Source organism: Labeo rohita, chromosome 16, assembly GCF_022985175.1.
Source record: "Labeo rohita strain BAU-BD-2019 chromosome 16, IGBB_LRoh.1.0, whole genome shotgun sequence".
Lineage (NCBI taxonomy): Eukaryota > Metazoa > Chordata > Actinopteri > Cypriniformes > Cyprinidae > Labeo > Labeo rohita.
In genome coordinates this window covers 20,031,635-20,055,920 of record NC_066884.1, presented here as the reverse complement: position 1 = coordinate 20,055,920, position 24,286 = coordinate 20,031,635, and the positions used below count along the sequence as shown (strand labels likewise).

At 35.8% G+C, this 24,286-nt stretch overlaps 1 protein-coding gene across 2 annotated transcripts in view; it reads left to right on the top strand.

Annotated features, from left to right (window-relative positions):
• kcnn3 (potassium intermediate/small conductance calcium-activated channel, subfamily N, member 3) overlaps window positions 1-24,286 on the top strand; it is an 85,723-nt gene that overhangs the window by 25,493 nt on the left and 35,944 nt on the right. For both annotated transcript variants that reach the window (XM_051132087.1, XM_051132088.1), the window contains exons 3-4: window positions 4,065-4,160; window positions 22,237-22,533. In XM_051132087.1, the coding sequence (XP_050988044.1) occupies window positions 4,065-4,160; window positions 22,237-22,533 (393 nt within the window). The remainder of the gene's footprint in view (window positions 1-4,064; window positions 4,161-22,236; window positions 22,534-24,286) is intronic.

Below are 24,286 nucleotides of genomic sequence, written 5' to 3'. Positions count from 1 at the left end.
TAAAACAGTAAAATGTTCTTTATTGCTCATGAAATAACAGCCTATAATGATCATACTAAAGCATTACCTACTTTTTAGAAGTTAGTGTTGTGAATTCTTCATGCTCCATGTATATTATTTTAACTGTTAAAAGCATAGTTCACCCAAAAATGAAAATTCTGTCATTAATTACTCACCCTCATGTCGTTCCAAACCCGTAAAACCTTCATTCATCTTCAGAACACAAATTAAGATATTTTGGATGAAATCCAAGAGCTTTCTGACCCTGAAAGGTAATAGGGACATCAATAAAATAATTTATGTGACATCAGTGGTTCAACCTTAATTTTATGAAGCTACATGAATACTTTTTGTGCACAAAGAAAACAAAAATAATGACTTTATTCAACAATCTCTTATCTTCCCTGCCAGTGTTCGGCGCATCACAATTAATGACAGCATTTCTGGGCTTATTCATGATATGAGTTATGCATTCTGACTAGCTTGTACCTTAGTTCAAGCTCACCCGTGCATTTGGATTATTGTCTGTGCATATTTTTATGTTTTTCTGTGCACTAAATTTTCTGGACAGTCATAGCTTTAATAATAACAATAACCAACATGAGCAGAATCTTTAATGTTGTTTCAGGAACAACAGTGACGTTGATGAAGGAACATGTCCTGTTCGGATAAATCACATTGAGCTTATAGGCCCAATCAATCTTTCCACCCATTAGAGAAAATCATCTCTAAGACTCGTTTGGAAGCCTGACAGAGACTGAAACGCAGCAGTTGCTGTATTGATAAGCTGTTAGCCCCTGGATGGGTACAGTGTATATGTGCTCCAGTTAGGAGCCCTGTGTATTTATATATGTGTGTGTGGGTGTGTGTCAGTGTGAGCGTGAGAGACTGTTTGAGGAGCTGTGGGTCCCCCAGACACCACTGTCTGTCTGTCCGTGTAGAATAATGTTTCCAGTATGGAGCCTCAAATTAGACCCACGGGTGGCCAATCTAATAATGTGTGTGGTTCAGCTGGACATCATCGAGGCTCAGGCTGGAAACAATTTAAACTTTTGCTTTTCAGTCAGGGGAGAGTTTAAGCAAGCTCACTCTGTATGTGTGTGTGTGTTTGTGTGTGTGTGTGTTAAACAAAAATTGTGATTTGTGCAGCAGGTAGTTGTGTATTTCTAGGTGTCAAGGTGAGATCCCTGCAATCACACACAGGCAGGCACACATTTGAGTAAGCATGACATTGTGTGTGTATGGTGTGATTGGAAGTGATGTGCATGTAATCCATAGATTATAAAAAGACACTAAAAATGTCTTGGCAGACTATATGGCACAGATGCACATGCTGTGATTGTGCTGTCATTTCTTATTTAAAGAGATAGTTGACCTAAAAATTCGAATTCTGTCATCATTTACTCATCCTCATGTCATTCCAAAGCAGGATTATTTGTCTTCTGTGCAACACAAAAGGTGATTTTTTTTTAACAATATCACATTTTTATAACATAATGATAGTAAATGAGGACTAAGGCTTCAAAGAGGCCCATGAAAGAGTCTTAAAAATTGTCCATATGATTCATGAGGTACACTAACATTTAAAGTTTGGGGTTAATAGAATTTTTATGTTTTTGAATAACATAACATGTTTAATATGTTTTAATATATTTTAAAATATAATTTATTCCTGTGATGGCAAAGCTGAATTTTTAGCATCATACTGCTAAAGCATCAGTTGCACATGATGCTTTAGCAGCCCAGATAGCACACGTACGTCTGCAAGATGATGATCACTTGATCTGGAAAGCATCTGCTGTGTACAAACATCTGACAGACGTCTGTAAGATGTCAGTTTTACAAACATTCTAATTATAAACATCTTAAAGACATCTAATAGACGTCTTTTTGACATCTGATAGGAAACGTCCTATAGACGTATTGCAGATGAGCAAACACTCTAAAAAATATGTCTTCCAGATGTAAATGCAGATGTCTCTGTGATGTATGTGTGCTATCAAGGAGGGTGCTTAAAGTGCTTAAAGTACTTGAATTTGACTTCTTGAAATGGAAGGCCTGGAAAATCCTTGAAAATAGCAATATTCCAATATTCCTACTTAAAAAGTGCTTGAATTATTAAAAGATAATGTATCTATGAAATAAGTGTTTAATTTTGTCAATAAGCACAAGTCTTTTCACACAATATTCTTAATTCAAAAAACTTTTTTTTTTTTTTTTTTTCCAGTTCATGTCAGAAAACAATTGAGCTAAACAAGTGTCATGTAAACATGGCTGAAGATGCAAAAAGAGGAACAGATGAACCAAATCAGTTGACTCCGATTGATTCAAACTTGTGACTTCGATCATTCATTTCAAGCGATTCACTAGCAAAAACCAGATCAAATTGAAAGAGCCATTCATTTTCGAATTTCAACTTCGCTTGTAGCGATTTTAAAAAGCACGTAGTGATGGGTGAAGTGGAGCTTTTCAAAACTCTGAATCAGTTAAACCATTGCATCACAAAATGATTCACTGTTTCGAAGTGCTCCAATCGGATCGCGTATCGTGAATTATTTGTTTCTGATTGGGACTTCAATTCGTGAATCATTTGATTTAGATTGGAACAGGTTTATGAATCATTTTGCCAATTTAATGATTCAAAATGAATGATTCAAATCAAATGATTCACGATACGGAATTTACAGTCCCATTCTAAATCAAATGATTCGCGATATGCAACGTAAGTCAAATGATTCGCAATCCGTGCTTCGAGTCCTGATTTGAAATTATGGCTCATGAATCATTATTCAGATCGGGACTTTAGAGCGTGGATCCCGAATCATTATTCAGATCAGGATTTTAGTACTTAGATCCTGAATCATTTGATTTGGATCAGATCAGATCTTTGGAGCGGGTTCATGAGTCTTTGCTTTAGATCAGAACTTCGGAGTACAGATCACGAATCACAGATCATTTGATTCAGATCGAGACTTCGTTGCGGGTATGTGAATCATTTGTTTCATATCAGGATTTCGGAGTGGTTTTGTGAATCTTTTTTTGATTTTTTCTTAAACAGTAGAAAAATGTCAAACTATTAAGGTAGTACAGTTATAAAAACAAAAAAAAAAGAAAGAAAGTATACACAAATACAAATCCCTTAAGAAAATTAACCGTGGTTTTACTATAGTAAAAGTGTCGTATACTTTGTAATAATTTAGTAGTAATACTTTGCGTGTGTGTGCTTCTCTTTATTTTTTCCAATTTTATCGGTATATTTTTACTTATCTATTTCTCTATTTTGAAATTTGAAAAAGAAGACATAAGGGAGATTGAAGTCCTTAAAATTAAAAGTCCTTGAAAATCCTGGATTTTCATTTTACAGTATCTGTACGAATGCTGCTTTAGAAATCATTTTAATATGCCGATTTGCTCAAGAAATATTTCCTATTATTATCAATGTTGAAAACAAATTCTTTGATAAATAGAAAGTTCAAAAGAACAGTATTTATTTTTTGTAACATAAATGTCTTTACTGTCGCATTTGGTCAATTCACTACATTCTAATTCTAAATTAAAAGTGTTAATTTTTTAAAAGAAAAATACAACTTGCTGACCACACACCACTGAACAGCTGTGAATATTCCAGATCTTCTGTTGCCATATAATAGTTTTGTGTGAATTTCCAGTTGTTATTCATAGGAAAAGTAACATCTGACAGACTCTGATCTGATCTCATTGCAGGAGATTATATCACATGGTTAAAAAATGGCATCTGTTTATCACACAGATCTATCATATGACTTCAGAAGTCATATGGATCATTTTGATGCGTCTGCTGCTTTTACAGCCTTTTCAAGCTTGAAATCTCCAGTCCCCATTCATTGAAATTGCACTGAAGAAAAAAAACTTGCATCAAGTCAGTCACATGAGTTTGGAACATTCATGAGACATTCATTTTTGACTGAACTGCCTCTTTTTTTTAATTGGGAAAACTGAATAAACACGACTTGCATCAGTAAGTATTTCTCTGAAAAATAATAATGGTGAGTGTGCTAATAACATTATTTGCATATGTTTTACAGAGCTCCATGTATTCACTGGCATTGAAGTGTCTTATCAGCCTTTCCACCGTCATTCTTCTTGGACTAATCATCGCTTACCATGCTCGAGAGGTGCAGGTAAACACAAATAATCATCTCACATTAGTGTCTGTTGTTAAAGGAGACATATAATGCCCCTTTTTACAATATGTACTATAAGTCACAGGTGTCCCCAGAATGTTTCTGTGAAGTTTCAGCTCAAGATCATTTATTATATCATTTTGAAAATGCCTGTTTTGAGTGGAAGCAGAAACACACTGTTTTCGTGCATGTGTCTTTAAATGCAAATGAGCTGCTGATCCCCGCCCCCTTTTCCAGAATAGAGCTGTTTTTACAGCTTTGACCTCAGATACTCTGCAAAAAACATCTGTTTGGTGTTTATTATCATGTCTATCGCAATGAAATCATGTGTTTTAAAGCCATATTAGTTTAAACTTCTGATATATACGGTTTTCTGAGTGCACACATCCAAAGCACACGCACAGAAAGCAGCTGTCACACAGCATGTGAGTACTAAACTAAGCTCTCAATCATGTCTTATTGCGCTTAAAATGTCCATTTACCATTGTTCTGCAAATATTCAGACGAAATCCATTTATTGCAATAATAAGATGCAAGATTTAAACAAACAGATTCCACAAATGGTTCAAGTTAGCTGTGTTGACCAAAAGAAATGTGCTTAGTTTGTGTGAGCTGTGCTTCATACTCTACATAACTACGCTATTGACCTTTTTAGCCACGAAATTACACTTTAAACAAGAAGTACCAAAAACTTGGAATTACCACACTTTTTGGAATCATACTACAGTAGTACTGTGGTATTCAATGAAATACTTATATGATAATCATTCAGTACAGTGGTAAATAAAAATGTTATCATCTGATACGTCACTATACCATGGTAACTCGACAGTGCTTTTTTGTAAGTGAGCAATAATTTAAGTATTATGTTTTGTGTGTGGGGATCAGCAGCTCATTTGCATTTAAAGATACAGTCTCAGGTTTAATTTAAGTATATTAACTGGTTCAGTAGGCCTAGCCTTCAGTCTCCCTCAAAGACTGCAAATAGTTACTTGCACATCATCACACGAGGCAAACAAACCCGAAACCAGAAAATTAAACTTTTTTTTGTTTGTTTATAGTCAGTATCTCTCGCCTCTGTCTATCACATTGGTCTGCTCATGTTACACTATGATGGTGTCAATGAGAAAGTGAAGAAAAACAGGAGGAAAAATCACATTCATCATTTCTGTTTTTGATTTTTTTTGTGTGTTTACATCCCCACTTCCCTTAGTGTGGCGTAAAGAACAGATGAGTAATGTTGTTTTAGGCTGTTGCCCTCAGCAAGGGGAGCTGAACTCAACCGCTCATTAGCATTATGCTAATAGGAAGGTTAGCAGTGGAAAGTCGCTCACAGCAGCCTCTGTAGCCAAACAAACACATACACAGTGACACTTTCAACTGCTTTTAAGCTCTCTCTCTTTCCTTCACACACACACATACTTCTTCGAGACATTTAGTAGATATTTTCAGGTCTGTTTGTTCCTGAGAGCGAGTCATTTTGTGACTGTTTGACAGTTATTTGAGAAAGGAGCTTGTCTGCCCTTTTATCAATGCATACATGAATAATCCACCGCATTTCCAATACTAGCATAAACACACACATGCACACATCTGTACTGTATAAATACAGCCTTGGTGAGCACAAGATACTTACTTCAAACACATTTAGAAAATCTTATTGACACCAAATCTTTTGAATGGTAGTTATTGTTACATGTTAGATGTGTGTTAAATTATTAATTATTGTTATTTTAAAATGAGTTAATATAGATAAACTGGCAGTACTTCTCACTACACTTAAAATGTCAACATGAAGTCAAATCTTTCCCTGTTTGCTTGTTTAATACACATTCCTGGGGTCAGCTGTACAGTAAGAGCCATAAAATGCAACTCCATTATAAAATGAGTAGTTAATTAATAATTGAAATATTTGCTTTGAGCAGTGTTGAATCATGGCACATGGGCATTCGAGGGCAGCATTATTCTCTGGGATGTTCAGGGGACACTGTGTGCGTTCAGTCCCGTGGCCCATGTTAGGGTCAAATATTATTGGATCGTGCCTGTTCTTCTGGCTTCCATCTTTAAAGATGAGCAGTGACGTAGCAGGCAACATTTCCAGGGTGGTATGTGGTATCCTGTGCTTTTACTTTGCCTCATTTCACTTCGGCTGCTATCTGTGTGCAGCATAGAAATAAGATAAGCATCTGCCCATGAAAAAAGGTGCTCCTCCTTATCTGCTAGAGGCCAAAAATGATCGATGCATGATAATAGTGATGTACAGCTATAGTGGCGTCAGGTTAATCAAATCACAAAATATACACTACCATTTAAATGTTTGTGGTCAGTAAGATTTTATTTTGTTTTGTTTTTTTAAGAAGTTACACAGCGAGGGTGCATTAATGTGTGATCTTAAAGGGATAGCTCACCCAAAAATGAAAATTACCCGATGATTTACTCACCCTCAAGCCATCCTTGGTGTATATGACTTTCTTCTTTCAGACGAATACAAGAAGAGTTATATCAGACAAACATCCTGTCTCTTTCAAGCTTTATAATGACACTGAATGGCTGTTGAGATTTTAAAGTCCAATAAAGTGCATCCATGCATCATAAAAAGTGCTCCACATGGCTCTAGGTGGTTAATAAAGGCCTTCTGAAGTGAATCGATGTGTTTGTGTAAGAAAAATGTCCATATTTAAAACTATAAACTGTAATCTCTAGTTTTCACTAACTGTTGTACATGCGTTCATAAGAGAGTGGCGTTCCAGCGGGTGACGAATGACGTAGGCGTAGTTTTGTTTTGTTTACAGCAAAGGAAAACCAGTCTCCTCTGGGCTTTTATCGAAATCCTCTGACATTTTTCTTTACAAATCCTCATTTTGTACTTCTAATTTGTGACTGGTGTTTTTTTTGCTCTCTCCATTGCATTTCTGCATTTGTCACTTCTGTTCGGTGACCGAGAGAGCTCAACGCACTGCAACTTAAGAAAACACATGCAAATAGAAAAAGCACCAGCAAATTCAAAAAACATCTTCACATGCAACACAACCAAATAGAGAAACACGCTGCAAAAATAGATACGCACTGCAAATATTTACAACACAAACAAATAAAGAAACACGATGTAAAAACAGAAATGCTGCAAATAGTCACAACACAACGAAAATTAACCATGCTTTTATTATAGTGAAAGTGTAGTAACCATATTGTCTTTTCCCTGCGTATTGATTACCATTTGTGTACAGAGCATGGTTAAAGTATGGTTAGTGTTTTTAAATTACCATGGTTTAACTACAGTAACCATTTTTATTTGTATTTACTTTATATTATAAAATATATATAATAGGCTATTTGTTTATTTTAATAGTAAAACTATTCGCAGCGCATTTCTGTTTACGCAGTGCGTCTTTGTATTTGGTTGTGTTGTGAGTATTTGTGAGTGTGTTGTGAGTATCATGTGCTGTCAAACTGATGAAGATGTTTTCTTAATTTGCAGGTGTTTTTTTTTTTTTTTTTACAGCGCACTGAGCTCTCTTGGCCACCGTAATTCCACGTTCACCTACGTCCTACGTCATCCACTGAAACACCACTTTCTCATGAAACCGCGAACGACAGTTGTCAGAAGCTAGAGATTCTGGTTTATATGGTTCTAAATATGGATATTTTTCTCACACAAATACATCGATTAACTTCAGAAGGCTTTTATTGACCCAAAGGAGCCATGTGGAGGAGCTTTTATGATGGATGGATGCACTTTATTGGACCTCAAAATGTCAACAGCCATTCACTGCCATTATAAAACTTAGAAGAGCCAGGACATTATTTATTGTAACTCTGATTTAATTCACCTAGGATGGCTGAATATATATATATATATATATATATATATATTAGGCCTGTCAGTCGATTAAAATTTTTAATGTAATTAATTACACGATGTGTTGATTAATTAATCTAATTAATTGCATATTAATCGCAAAATAAATTTGACTGTGAAAATACCTGGAAAAGATTATTTAAAGCTTTTTGGTGTGTTAAATGATAAAGTAGCAAGTAGACATTACAAATTGTAGCGTTAGAAATAAATATTTTATTTGATTCAGCATAAAAGTTATTACACAAACATTTAGGCTGCAGTGGCCTAATGTGAGCTATGGAACATAAAAGAAGATAATTTGAGAAACATCTCAGAGTATTTTTTGTTCATATAATGAAAGTCATGGTAACCAAAACAGCATCTTACCAACAGTCTTCAAAATACTTTTTTATGTTCCACAAAAGAAAGGTTTGAAACGACGTGGGTGATAAATGATGACAGAATTTTAATTTTTTGGGTGAATTCTTAATGAAATAAATAATAAGAAACTAAATCTGCCAGCAAGTGGCGGTAAATGTCTTAATGAGTCATTCACATGATTCGTTCAAAAGGCGGATTCATTCAGAAACTAAACACCGCTGTGTTGCTCAGAGATGCGCAACAGTTCTGCAGTGGCTTCAACGGTAATATGTTCTCAGCAAAATTGAGCATAAACACATAATATAATGTTAAAATATAACACTATATCAACTTCTTATTTACTGAACTGTTGTAAAAAAGAATCACATTTAAACTTGTGATAGATAGGATCACATGCCGCGTTCAAGCCATATCCTAATTACTGTAATTTCGAGATGACAACATCTGACGTTCTACTCAGAGCTGTTCACGTCCTCAGACTCAGAATTATGCTTTTCTATGGAAACACTATCAACGCCTAAACAGAGCCTACGTTGGTCAGATGGTACAGAGGTCATGTGGTACAAGTAGTAGCTCTCAGAAGACTCCCAGTTCACAAGTTGTAATTACAAGGTCTACGAGGACGTGAACGCTTTTTACAAGTTGGAATCATGGGAATTCCGATATGGCGTGAACGCACCTAAATCAGCACTGGTATCATATGGCTTTTGCTGCCTGTGTGATATCGTGTGATGCATGATATATATGAGACAAAACACATACAGGGGCATTTTTTGCACAAATGTCTTACATTTTAGGGCATAACTACATTTATGGAGTTGTTGCCGGACATCATATTTGTCAATGGTCAACATAAGATGATGTACAAGTCTAAGGGCGGGGCCAGCACGTTAACTGTGTTAAAATATTTTAATCGCGTTATTTTTTCAGAACTAATTAAGTTATGTTAAACTGACAGCTCTAATATATGGTGTATGTTTATACTAGCACACGTGTGTGTGTGTTTCTTTGCACAGTGAAATCAGTTCACACATTTATCCAGCAAAATATTATTACAAGCTCACACATGCAAACAGCATGTTCTCCCTTGTTTTCACTTTATCTCTGTGTATTCCTCCCACTTTGTAATTTGCCCCATCACTCTTTCGCCATCTGACACTCCCTACTCAATCAAATTATGCCCGTTCATCTCTCTCTTTGCTCAAATCAATTAATTGTGTGATTTCTCTCATGCCATGCTATGTTATGTTTTTTTTTTTTTTCTCTTCAGTGGTTTTCCTCACTCTTCCCCCTTTAGATACATGTTGAATTGCTTGTTCTCTCTCAGTGGTTGTATTTTTACCTTCATTCAACCTTCCCTTGCCTCCTCTGTGTGTGAGTCTGTGAATTATTTGACTGCTTCAGGCTCTTATAAGCTACTGCTGTCGAACGCACGCGCAGATATACAGTGTCTGCATTCGTTTTGCTCTGCGTTTAAGGCCAATACTTGTGTGGTTGTGTAAAGGTGCAGACTGTTTCATTCATTTAGCTGGATTGAGAAGTTTCTCATGTACGCTCGGCGTTATGCAAGTGTTTCCGTGGTGATGAGACTCTCTTCCTGCGTGTGAGTCAGACTTCGGCAGCTCTTTCCTGGACAGAGATTGTCTGTGTGTGTATGTACGTGTGTGTTTTTGTGTATCGACATGGTTTAAAGGAGATAAAAACATGATGTGAGTAGGTGTTGATTAGGGATGTTTTTGAGGAGAGAGACAGAGAGGAATGAGGCTGGAATGACTGTTCCTACTTCGTTTCTACATTCCCAAATTTACAAACATATCAATTTAAGATTGTATATTGATACATTATCTGACACCTTATGAATAGTTTATCTAAAAATAAAAATTCTGTCATGTTGTTTCAAACCTGTATGGCTTACTTTTCTGTGTGGGAGACAAAGAAGATATTTTGAAGACTTAGTTTTTGCCCAGACAATAAAAGTCAGTGGGGTCCAAAACAAACAACACTGGACTCTATTGACTTTCATTAAAAACCATCTTTTGTGTTCTACAGAAGAAAGTAATTCATACAGATTGGGAAATGAGGAAATGAAGAAAAAATCTGGGGGCAAACTGTTCTTTTAAGTCCTGTGAATTTCTCAGTGGATCCAATTTTTAGTTTCAGTTCAGTCAAAATCCACTTTGCCCGTATGGTTGAAGGTGCCTCTAAGGTAGCGTTTGAACTCAGGTGGATGTGTTAATGTGAGTGCATCTCTTCTTGAGAGCCAACAAGCTTCATCCTTGGCTAAAGTTTGCGAACTGCTTGGCTCTTATAGAGCCACATTAAAAATGATTCATGGCCGTACAGCTTTAGCTAAGACCCATTAAAGAATTTGGTGAATCACCAGTATTACTTGAAGCCAATTTTATAATTATCTTTAGTTCAAGGTTGGACTGATTCTAGAAACGTTTTGCTTGAGTGGTTTTTATGATGAGCTTTTTGAAGCTGTTTGGCCTTTGAAGACTTAACATGCGGCGCATTTGAGTTCATGTATTAGGTAGGTAACAAAACATGAGACCTGGTAGAAGACTATGTAAAAGGACAAATTATTGATGGAGAATTTCACAGCTAGTTGGAGGAATAAAGCTTTGCTTAGCCTTTGGAAATTTACCACGGAAATTAAAGTTTGCATCAAAATACCATAGAAAATGCTATTTACCATTATTTGTTGCCACAATAAACATGTGGTAACTTCATTTTATCATTGTTCTATTATTATAAAAAAGAGAAATTAAGCAGAATGGCAAAAATGGCATAATAAAAGAGTTGTAAAATAATATTTTGGCAGAAACTAAAGTTTGGTTGTTGACATGTTAAATCATGTTCTGTTGTATGACATGCTGTACCTCTACACTTGTTTATGTATATAATTAAGACTCAGGCTAGTTGGTCTTTTATTTACTTTAGTTAATAGTTGTCAGGATAGGTTTTTTTTAAACCAGTAGGCTTATCCCTGTGGACATTTTCACTAGCCCCTTTCACACAGTAATTCCACTTAATTGCTGTAAATTTACCGGAACGACTTTAGCGGTAAATACAAAAATGCGCTATTCACACAGGCAACAATGTTACGTCTTATTACTGGTAAAGCACCATTCATACATCAGTTTCAAAATAAAGGTAAATTCTGTCACATCATTAACCAGACATTACCTCTAAACAGTCGTGCCCCTGGGTGTGGTGTTTTTAAACAAACTGTTTTCATTTTTATGTCAAATGTTCACATTCACGCAGCTGCTTTTGGCCTAGAGACATCGTATTAGCCAACTTCAAACCGAGCTACTGAACCATAGGCAGGGTTGGCAGGTTTTCAAAACAAAACCGCTCAATTGCTACTTAGAACTAGCCCAAAACTAACATTTCAGGGGGTGTAAAATTCACATTCCAGGGGCTAAATATCACGTTATTGGGTCGCTTCAACCTGTGGACATGAAAAACAACCCATGGCAACAGTGTCAAAGTATGCCAATTCTGCGGAAAAACCATGGACTTGGCAACACCGACTATAGGAGAAAAAATGTTGTTGCGGCAGAATGTTATGATTAGCTCAGAGTAGATGTCTTACATCAGCCCATTCTGAAGGGTTGCCAAGTTTTTACAACAAAACCCGCCCAAGTATTACTGAAAACTAGCCCAAAACTAACATTTTGGGGGGTGTAAATTTGCATTCCAGGGGCTAAATATCATGTTATTGGGTCACTTTAACCCACGGACATGCAAAACCACCTGCGGCAACAGTGTTTAAGTAGTCCAATTTTGTGGAAAAACCATGGACCTGGCAACACTGACTATAGGAGAAAAAATGTTGTTGTATTAGAATGTTATAATTTGCCCAGAGTAGACATCTTACGTCAGCATGTGGTGAGGAGTTGCCAGGTTCTTCACAACAAAACCCGCCCAATTGCTACTGAAAACTAGCCCAAAACTATCACTTCAGGTGGTGTAAAATTCACATTCCATGAGCTAAATATCATGTTATTGGGTCGCTTCAACCCACAGACATGGAAAACAACCCACAGCAACAGTGTTAAAGTAGCCCAGTTGCGCTGAAAATTCATGGACTTGGCAACACTGACTATAGAAGAAAAATGTTGCGTCAGAATTTTATTATTTGCCCTGAGTAGATGTCTTACATCAGCACGTTCTGAAGGGTTGCCAGGTTTTCATGCTATTGGGTCGCTTCAGACCTTGGTGACAGTGTTAAAATTGCCCAATTCCACTGGAAAACTGCAGATTTGGCAACACTCTCTATATGAGAAAAAATGTTGTTCAGTCAGAATGTTATGATTGGTCCAGAGTAGACGTTTTAAGTCAGCGCGCTCTGAACTCGTACGTACTCATACCGGTAATCTCTTTCTGCGTTCACGCAGCACATTACCGGTAATTTACTGGTAATGTTATAACTTCTCATATTGGTAAATTGCCGGAACAAATTTACCAGTATTTTTGAAAAGGTCCTCTTCACACATGATCTCTTAGCTGTAATTTACCAGTGATTTACCAGTAAAGACTGTAGGAAAAAAGATACAGGCCAGGAAAAAAGATGCAGTTCATGTAATGTGACAACATGCCCCAATAGCATAGTGCCATATGGGGTAAATTGTCACAAGGGGCACTTCCTCGCACATCCTGTGTGAACCTGAAGCACTCATCTCAAATAATAAAATGCTGCTCCACAGCTGACTTCAGATCAAGTACTGAGGTATTGAGATATACTTCCTTGTTTGACAACTAGCACCATACTACTCTATTATATTATCAGCTAACATCTTGATGTTGACAAAAAATCCATAAAATCTGTCAACTATCCAGTTGCGATACAAAAATTTGAAAGGGAGCAGAAAAATGTTGTGCTAAATGTTGAAGCAAAAGCATAGGTTAGCAAAGCGTAAGCAGAATGCTAATGTAGAGGAGATCACCTCAGGCTTCTGGAGAAGGAATGAGGTGTCAGTGACAGTCCTGTACTTAGAGCTGAGTGGTTACCGTAGTATTAACCACGCAGTTCAGCTCCCCTGCTCTGACATGAAGGAGCTAATGCACAGGTAGGGCTTTTAACTGACAGCATGGGTGGTGCTGACAACGGAACGACAGAAAAACGTTTCCAGAACATTGCGAAAGCACAGTGACAGCACATCCCGTCTCTCAGGTTCATTGTGTGAGAGTTGTAGCTCAGTGGAAACTACAGGGCTTTCCTGCTGTTTTTGCTACTGGCTACACACATGGGAGATTGTGTGTATGTGTGTGAGAGAGAAAGAAAGTGTGCGTACAAATGTATTTATTTTAAAAAGAGGAAATTCCAAACAGATTCCTCTGTTTTTAAAAACACCGCAGGCAGATTTCCCTGCTTATTTAGCCTGTGTGTGTCTGTATTCTGCAGTGTGGGGTATTTTTGGCCTGCCTCGATGGTAGTCTGAGCTGATTGGAGTACCTGCTGTTCTCTTGATTTTTCCTAGGTCGTCTTAAGCCGGTTGATTTTTTTTTTTGGCCACAGTTTCGTTCCGCAACAAATTTCAGGGATCATAGAAGATTCGCCACAGGGCAAAATCGACAGTGTCGGATCGTTTAGCGTGACATGCTTACCGACGGCCGATTAATTGCCTTTTACAAAGAATTTCAGCATCTGACGAACTTCTGAGTCTGACACGGTCAGACATTTTGGATCACAGTCCTGCAGTGTGACTGCTGCTAAGACGCCTGGTGACATTTTCTTATCTGTGGGGGGTTTTACACCTGGTTTTTACCCAGATCATGTACTGTACAATATTAATATTTACAGTGCCTTGCGAAAGTATTCATACCCCCACGTTTTATGTTGCACTGCTTTAAATGACTTTTTTCCACAACAATCTACACTCCATACACCATAATGACAAAGTAAAAACAGAATTGTCAGAACTTCATAAATGTATTAAAAAACTGAAATAAGTACATTGCAACTTAGTACTTAGCCGAAGCACCTTTACAACCTCAAGTCTTTTTGGGTATGATGCGACAAGCTTTACATATTAGCATTTGGCAATAATCTGTCATTCTTCTCCTCACCTCTTCACCTCTCAAGCTGTTAGGTTGAACGTGGGCTGGCAGATATTTTCAGGTTTCTCCAGAAATGTTTGAGTGAGTTTAAGCCAAGGATCTGGCTGGGCCTCTCAAGGACATTCACAGAGTTGTTTATAAGCCACACTAACTGTGTGCTTAGGGTCATTGTCCTGTTGGAAGGTGAATCTTCTGCCCAGTCTGAGGTTCTAAATGCTCTAGACTGGTGTTTTCATGCTAAGGATACAGCAAATAAATTGACATGTCTGTGTACTTAATAAAAATACTCTACAACTGTGCTTTTAGTATGCTAAACCGGTATACTTAAAGTCTAAAGATAACAACCGGTAAAAACTAATAACACAGGCTCATCCAGGTAACTGCAGTCGGCACTATTCGCTTGCTAAGAACATTTTTTTCTTTGTGGAAGCTTTGCGTTCGGTTGGCTAATGCTAATATTAAAACTCAAATCAATATTCTGTGTACAGATATTTAATTATGTCACCCTAGTATCGCGAACCCACTCTCTTCTTTCATACAAACGCAGCTGCTGCCTTTTTGTGAAGATTGTCACGGATAGTAAGATAGTAACAAATGGTAGAATTTTAAAACCGTTTCATCTTAAATCAACGTCTTTTATCACCACAATTATTCATGTGGTGAAATGCCATCTAGTTTGAACTTCAAACTTGCTAGCAACTGTGTTGTTCACGGAAGCTTTGCGTTCAAATACTTAAATTCAAATCAATATTTCATGTCTAATTATTACGTTTTGTGGCAAGTAGTGGTGTAACAAGCAGCATAATGTACATCCAGCTGGTTGTTATTGCAAAATAAAGCCCTTCAGTCTTATAGAACGTCTCTCTGCTTTGCATCAAGCTGCTGATAAGTGTGTCAGGCTTTATTCTGCGATAACAACTGGTTATATGTACATTATCCCCTGCTTATGATAGTGTATCATACAATCAGAAACTTGAGTTCACTCATTCCCAGGCAAAATATAGCCAACATTAAGGGTTTATCAGAGTTTTTATGCAGTTCTTTGTATGTAAGTGAGGGGTGTAAGAAAATATCGATACAGGTGTGCATTGCGATATTTTGTTTTGTATCGATTCTCAAAAACGGAATATCGATATTTTAAAAAAAAATCATTCAAGATTAATGACAGTTGCTTCGTTTTAAGCCTCGGTGTAAAGTGTGGCGTCATTTTGGCTTTTGAGGTAACATTCGTTCCAGGACGTGGCAAGCAGCAGAACCTTCGCACGGCCGCCACCCGTCTGTGCAGCAGAAGCGCCCCATGCAGCCGAGGCAGCGCCCGCGCCGCGGTTTCGCTGCTTGCCCCTCCCGTGAAGGGGCCTTGGGTTAGCCGTGCGGCTGCCTGCCGCTTTCTCTCGTGGTAGGGCTGTTTTGTGCAGTTAAGGCGGTGCTGGCATCGCGGTCTCTGCGATTCCACGCGGAGCATAATTATAAACAAAAAAACTTGCAAAATCCAAAACTTGTGACATTCTCAGAACTTTTTCTTAGAATATCCAATATGTGTTTTTATTTTATTGTTTTACAATTTTATTTTCTTTAGAAATCCTGTAAGCACTTTATTTTTTATTGATATTAAGCAGATGTAATTCTTAAGTTCAGATCAAAATGATTTGACATGGTTACAATTTTAAACTTAAATTGTAAAGCTGGGTCTTAAAATATATACGGTCTGTTTATAAAAGCTTATATTTTATGCATTTAATAACTAAAGAATCTTGCAAGCACTTTATTTTCCCTCTTTACTCGTACTGCACAAAAAGTGATTCAGTAACAATGGTAAATTTCCCAATATATCGCCTTTTTTACAGTATCGCAGCATATCGTATTGCAACATATCGTATCGCAACACCTGTATCGTGATACGTATCATATCGCCTGATTCTTGGCAATACACAGCCCTAGTCAGAATGAACTCAAACTGCCCCGTCAAAGCTGTCAGTTGTGACAAAAGTCTGCAGAACTGTACATCACATATTCTGACATAAAGACAGTTGATGTCTGCCTTGACTTTTACTTAAGATCTCTCTGGAGTCATATAATACCATCTGACAAGCAACAATGATAAAACAGAAAATAAAGGCACAATGTTTGCCTGGACTAGTGATTATGAGGAAGTGAGGTGATCTGAATTAGTATGTATGTAAGCGTTTGTTTGTGTGCGGTGTGTATGCGTGTGACTTATAATTCCATTATCATAACAAAGGTGTTCATCTCTGACAGGGCAAAACAACAAAACAGACACTATTATTCTCGCTCTGCTTCACTCTTTCCCTCTCTCTCTCTCCCGTCTTTCAAGCACTGTCTCCCTCTTGGACTGTCCCCTTTTTCTTAACCTCTGCGTTCTTCTCTTTTTCTCGTCCTTCATTTTGCTGTCTGCTCTCCTATTCATCCTTCCTTCCTTTCCTAATTTTTCCTAATTGGCTCTGGCCCTCATTTGTTGGGAGGTTCTGGGTTTCTCTCTCCCTCTGATGGGTTTAGGGAGGCAGCTCAGTTCAGTCACTCATGTTGACAGATTACCTTCACTAATGGAATTTAATTATTCAGCATATCCTGGTGGCGATTTGGCCCGAAAAAGAACGACAGGATGGGTTGGGGGGCGAGGTAGGGGAGAGATGAATTGGGAGTAACGTGCGGAGGAGGAAAGAAGGAGATGATGATGGAGAAAAGTGAGATTTTAACGCTTCTAATGTCTTTTTTGGTCCTAAGAGTTACATGGAACATTCCCACGATTACTCATAAATGCTCAGCTTACAGAAATAAGAACCATTTTTATGCTGATAAAGATTGTGATGATTTCCAGCAGCCGTAAGTAATGATAGGTAGATATAAAGGATGATGTTTGGCTGTTCTGAGCCAGTGTTTGGTTGTTGTGAACTAATATTTGAACATTTTGAGCTTATATTTGACAAATTATGTTGAGTAACATAACTAAAGATTGGTTTCTTTATTTCTTAACTATGTATAGTTATTAAATGTTTAAATATTTTAACTTTCAATAAACATTATCTGTTTTAAAATAATTTTGAGTAAATATTCAGTGAAATGAGTGTTGATTTGAACAATTTAATGTTTATTAAAATATGTAAAGAATTTAAAATTTTTTAAATGAATTTTGTTTAAATATTATGTGAAATACGTGTTTTATTTAATGTAATCAATTTAATGTTAAATTCAATGTTAAATAATTTATTATTAAAAGTTTATGATTTTAAGCTTTAATAAATATACGAATAAACAATATTTTTCAGATGTTTTGTGGTAAGTAAATGTTTGTAAGTAAATATTTTTACTGTTTGTAAGTAAATATTGTGTGAATTAATTCAAATATTCATTAATTAAATATTCAGTGAAATAAGTGTTGACTAGAACAATTTAATGTTTATTAAAATATGTAAAAAAAGAAAAAAAAAGCATTTATTAAATATGATCTTTTCCAAGTATTTTAAATACATTTTCTTTAAATATTATGTGAAATATGTGTTTTATTTAATGCAAGCATTTTAATGTTAAATAATTTATTATTAACAGATTCAAATTTTAAGCTTTAATAAATATTAAAATAACGAACATCATATTTTTCAGATGTTTTAGATCATTTTAAATAAATATTGTTTGAATTAAGTGTTGCATCAATTAATCTGTGACGATAAATTTCCTCTCTAAGGAAAAAATAAATGAATGAAAAATAAATGAATGAATTGTTTATTAAATGTTTATAGATTAAACACTCTAATAATGTTTTCAAATACTTTAGTGAATTTTGCAGAAATATTCATAAAATGTTTGAACATTTAACCTTTAATAATCACTAATAATACCATTTATTAAATAATTAAATATGATCTTTTTCAAGTATTTTAATGAATTTTGTTTAAATATGTGAAATGTTTTATTTAATGTAATCGATTTAATACTAAATCATTTATTTTTAAACATTTTAAAATCATTTTAAGCTTTAATAAACATTTGAATAATAAACATTTTTCAGATGTTTTTAGATAATTTTAAGTAAACATTTTGTGCATTAAGTGTTGCATCAGTTTAATGTTCATTGAAAGTTTATACAATAAACTAATAATATTTTCAAATACTTTATAGTGAGTTTTGCAGAACTGTACTGAAAAAGTGTTGATTTGTTTAATTTAATATTCATAAAATGTTTAAACATTTAACCTTTCCAAATATTCAGTGAAATATGTATAGATTTGAACAATTTAATGTTTATTAAAATATGTAAAATCTTTTTCAAGTAGTATAATGAATTTTATGTAACGTTAAATCATTTATTATTAAAAGTTTAAGATTTCAAGCTTTAACAAACAATTGAATAATAAACATATTTTTCAGATGTTTTTAGACAATTTTAAGTAAACATTTTGTGAATGAAATGTTGCATCAATTTAATGTTGAAAGTTCAATATTTTCAAATACTTATAGTGAATTTTGCAGAACTATACTAAAAAAAGTTTAATTTAATTGTTTAATTTAGTAATCATTAGTGAATATTCAGTAAAATAAGTGAACAATTTAATGCTTATTGAAATATGTAAAAAAACATTTATTAAATATCTTTTTCAAGTATTTTTAATGATATTTGTTTAAATATTATGTGAAATATGTTATGATTATTTGATGTAGTCATTAAATAATGTTTTTATTGTAATCAATTTAATGTTAAATAAACACTACTAATTTTTCAAATACTGAAAATATGAATTTTGGTTTTTCTTTATTTGGATAGGACAGTGTAGGTGGACAGGAAGCGAAGTGGGTGGGATCGGGTCCCCAAGTTGGGATTCGAACTCGGGACGCCCGCAGCGCAACGGCGCCATATCTCAACGCGCCAACCATGAGGCCATTGGTGCCGACGCAGAAATGTGGTGTTGATTTGATTAATTTGATACTGATAACATGTTTAAACATTTACCATTTAATAATCCCTAACAATCGATCTTAACTGTCTTCAGATAATTTTTAATATTGCATTTACTTAATTTCATCAGTACTGTCTCATTCAATCAACACTGAATCAGCCCCAGTCCACTGTAGATGTCAATGGCATCAGCCATTACAACCCATATCGGGCACCCATTATTCATAAGTCATACACCCATCCATACAAGCCTCTCACAGATTCACACACTCACACATTCTCTTTCATTCTCCACCCACACACGCGTTTTCCCGCACATTCATTCCCTTTCTCGGCTTCTTTCCCTGCCTTCCACCTCCTTTCTATCTCGCTCCCTCTCGCTTCCCTCACGCTCTTTCTCTCTCATACACACACATGCGCGCACAAACACACAGTCATTCTCTCCCTCTCTCACCAGGGGACCCTAATTAAGCTTGGCTGGTCTTTGATGTTGTCGCCTAGGCAACAGTCACCATGACGAGGCTGGCTTTTCCAGAAAAAAAAAAAAAAAACATGCGCATTTTACAGCCGTACGACATGCACCGTGCCCTTCGCACACACGGCAAGTCAAACGCGCACACATGCACGAGCAATTAGACAAACAAAGCCATTTCACCGGATGCCAGGAAGACCCGTTGCGCTGTGACACGACGAATATAGGCGAGCGAAGAGCTATAAGACTTCATTCATGAGTTCTCAGGATTCCCGTATAATGGTTCGCAGCCCTCCTGTGGGTGTGCGAGTGTGTGTGTGTGTGTCTCAGTGGGGAAAACCCTGCTTGCCTTCTGCTTATCAATTAAACAAACCTCGCCAATCTAACACTTACAATTAACATTAAACACATCTAACGCCGCCAGCCAGCACAATTAGCTTCCCGTTCCGACGTTAGGCTCTGCTGATATACCGCCTGACATGAAGTTGCATTGGGAGAGCGAGCGAGAGAAAGAGAGAGAGTCATATAACTGTCAGCGCACATTATGCCAGCGGAATTCTGTTTGCTTATTGCTCTATCTGTTTGGCGTTCCTGGCAGGATAAAATGACTATCTGAGCGTGTTCTCATTGTGGGGCTCATCAATCTGTTTCCCTCTCATCTTGCCTCCTGCGCTGCGTCTGAGAACGCACTCATTCGGTTAGTCGAAGCCCGGCTCTATTTATTAGTTGCTGTAATGAGGTAATCTGAATTATTAATTCGTAATTGAAGTTTTTGATTAAGTGGATGATGAATGGTCGGTCTGGAGTTGTTACGCAACTGGACTTTTGCTTTCTTCCCTCTTGCGTTTGCCGCGAGGGTCTCGCGGTCCTAAGAGGCGCTCAACGTGACAAGCAATTTGTTCACGCTGAAAGCGGAAATACCGTGCGACGCAATTTTAGCCGATCAGAATGTGCTTTATATTTAATGGAGCTGTTTGGTACTTAAATTCGGAGGAGATTTTGCATTTTTTTAGGCCTTGGGTTCCCTCTGGAATCTCTAATGGGTTTTTCGAACAGCGCTTTTTGATTTATGAATGCATTTGTGATTTGAAATGATTGTTTATGGGGATTTTTCTGTTTTGTTTAGCATAAATTGCACACAGGCATAGCTCACATGAAAAAATAAAAACATTATAAATGGTGGAGATGCAAATTTTTTTTTTTTTTCAGGTTTTAGGATTATAGGATAATCAGCACTGTATACAATATGTGGAGCAGGATTTTTGACCAATGAGATTTGACTGTGGGCGGAGCTACAAACAGAAAGCAAAGGACTGACAAAATCTTCTGTTGCTATTTAGATATTGAGCCAAGTTGTAAATTGTTTTAGTATCAATAATTAAATAATAAATAATTTTTATCATAATTTAAGTATCTATCTATCTATCTATCTATCTATCTATCTATCTAATCATTTATTTTATATTTTATTTTATTATCTGCAGGTTTTATCACTCTTGTGTAAAATGAATAAATATATTAGAAATTCCTAAACGAACATAAGATCTTTTTTTTTTCTTATATTTTATATTTTTATTCATTTCGTTTCATTTCATTGATTTTGTGGGATCTGTCTATTCTAAAAAAAAATCCAGTAGAGAACTTGCATTTTTTAGACATGGGTTCCTGGAATTTTATTTTATTTTATTTTTATTTATTTTTTTTAACTGCATTGTTTTTTCACTCTCGTGTAAAATGAATATGTGTATTAGAAATTCATGAATGAACACAAGATCATGCTTATTCTCTATGTTTTTGGATTTTAGCAGGATTTGATTTGGGATTTTCATTCAACTAATGAAATTATTTTGTTTTATTTTATTTTATTTTATTTTATGTGCATGTTTTTTTACTCTTGTGTAAAATAAATAACTGTATTAGAAATTCATCAACAAACACAAGATCATGCTTATGTTTTAGGTTTTTGAATTTTAGCAGCATTTGATTTTGGATTTTAATTTGACTAATGAATTTTATTTTATTTTATTTTATTTATTATCAGCATTTTTTTTCACTCACAGGATTTGATTTTGATTTTGATTTTTTATTATCTGCAAGTTTTTTCACTCTTGCAACAAAACGCGCAACAAAACATAAACGTACATAGTTTCTAATCGCATTACACCATTTCATTTCATTTGGACGCGGTGTTAGATTAAAAGAACAGTTAATAAAGCTTTTATGGTGACTGGGTTTTATTTCTTTGTGTTATGTCAATGTTGCAGCTAGCGACTGCCGTGTTCCCTTGAGCGTTTTTAAAAGACCGAATGCAAATTTGATATCCATTATGTAAATTGAAACTTTGCTGGGAAACTCCACTCAATTTGCATTGTTTAACATTCCCATTCTGACTTTTCCCCTTCAGCTCTTCGTCATTGACAACGGTGCGGACGACTGGCGGATCGCCATGACCATGGAGCGAGTGCTGCTTATCGCTCTGGAGCTGATCGTTTCGGCGGTTCACCCGGTGCCGGGGGACTTCAAGTTCATGTGGCGGGCGCGGCTGGCCTTCTCCTACGCTCCCTCGCAGGCGGAGGCAGATCTAGACATGGTGCTGTCTGTACCCATGTTTCTTAGACTCTACCTCATCGCCCGAGTCATGCTGCTACATAGCAAGCTCTTCACCGACGCCTCCTCCCGCAGCATAGGGGCACTCAACAAGGTCAGAGGTCAAACCAACAACTCAAAACTGAGCATTTAGGGTGTAAAATTATTATTTGTTTTCTTTTCTTTCGGCTAGTTAGGATGCCCGCATTGGTCCCTGCTGGTTGATAGTGTATTTTGGCAAAATGCATTTTTCTGGAGGGTTCCGTAACGGCTAGCTTCCTTAAGGTATTGTAGAGAATGTTGACCATTCCTCATCAGCTTGCAAGCTTTTCCCTTTCCATCTGGCTTCAATGGCCCACTTGCGCTGAGATTCAATAAACACATCCTCTCAGGAGAATATGCCTTTGTCCCGTCCGATTGTGACTGCATGTCAGCGCTGATGGAGCTGAATCCGTTCAGTTGAGAAAAACGCAGTACACAGTGTGGCTGAGGGCTGTAAAGTTCGGTTTTATGAGGACAATCATGAGCACAGAGACCGGTGGTTTTTCAGTTCTGGAGGAAGAGGTTTTGTGTGTGTTTATGTGGTTTGTTTGGTCTCTTGAGAAAGATGAACCTGTCAGCTTTACTGATGGTTTAAAGATTGCACATTTATAGGCTGGTTCACACGGAGCCAACAAACAGCAACAGGGTTCACACACTGATACAACCTTATGGGGTTAGCGAAGCTGCTTTAAAACTGCTTCAAGCTACTAAATGATAAAACAAGTCAAACTACAGTCAAACTGTCAGAGAAACCAGGGGTTTGAAACTTTTTAAATCCTTCGACCCCCAAAAATGATGATGATCATTTTGCTGGGGACCCATAAAGAGAAACAAACATGTGGCTGATTATACACTGAATATTTAAAAAGTATAATAACATTTAGAAAGCATAATAAAAGCATAATTATGTCAAGCTCTGGAGATTTTAGCTTAAGTAGTTATGTTTTGTTAGTTCATGTTTACACAAATTTTTTTTTTTAGAGCTCCTGAACTAAATTGTTATTAGTTAACTGCAACTGAAATTAAAACCATTAAAAAAAATAAAAATAAAATAAAATAAAATAAATAAATAATAAAGTAAAATAAACGTGAACTGAAATAAAAATATTTTTTTTTAGGTTGCCATGACTTTTTTCGTTTAGTTTAACTTATTTTTTTCATGTAGTAAAAAAATTATATTAAAATGCATATTAAAAACATAAAATAAACATTATATAAACACTATATTCTGCCACTGTGAAAAAACAAACTTCAACTAAAAGTTAAGGGCAGACAATAATTCAAAATATAAATAAAAGCTACAATAGTATCTAAGGCTGGGCAATATGGCCAACAAAATGATCACTATAAATTTTTTATATCATATAAATTAATATCATATATAAATCATTTATAAATATATTATATCATATATAAATTTCAAATCTTTATTTTTTACTTTCAAGTTTAAGTATGACAATGTTTTAGTGCCACATTAAAAATAAAAAAATCTAAGATTATGTGATTAAAGTAGTAATATTTTGAGAATAAAGTCGAAATTTTGAGAACAAAGTCAAAATATTATGAGAATAAAGTCAAAATATTAAGAGAATAAAGTCAACATTGCAGGAATAAAGTCGAAATATTAAGAGAATCAAAGTCGAAATATTTCAAAAATAAAGTTGAAATTACGAGAATAAAGTCAAAATTTTTTAAGAATAAAATCATATTTTTTTGAGAATTAATTTGTAGCAATTACAAGATTAAAGTTATAATATTTTGAGAGTATATTCTAGCCTATTGCGCATGCAAATGGCCCATATTGAGAGCACTGGGAGACATTCCAA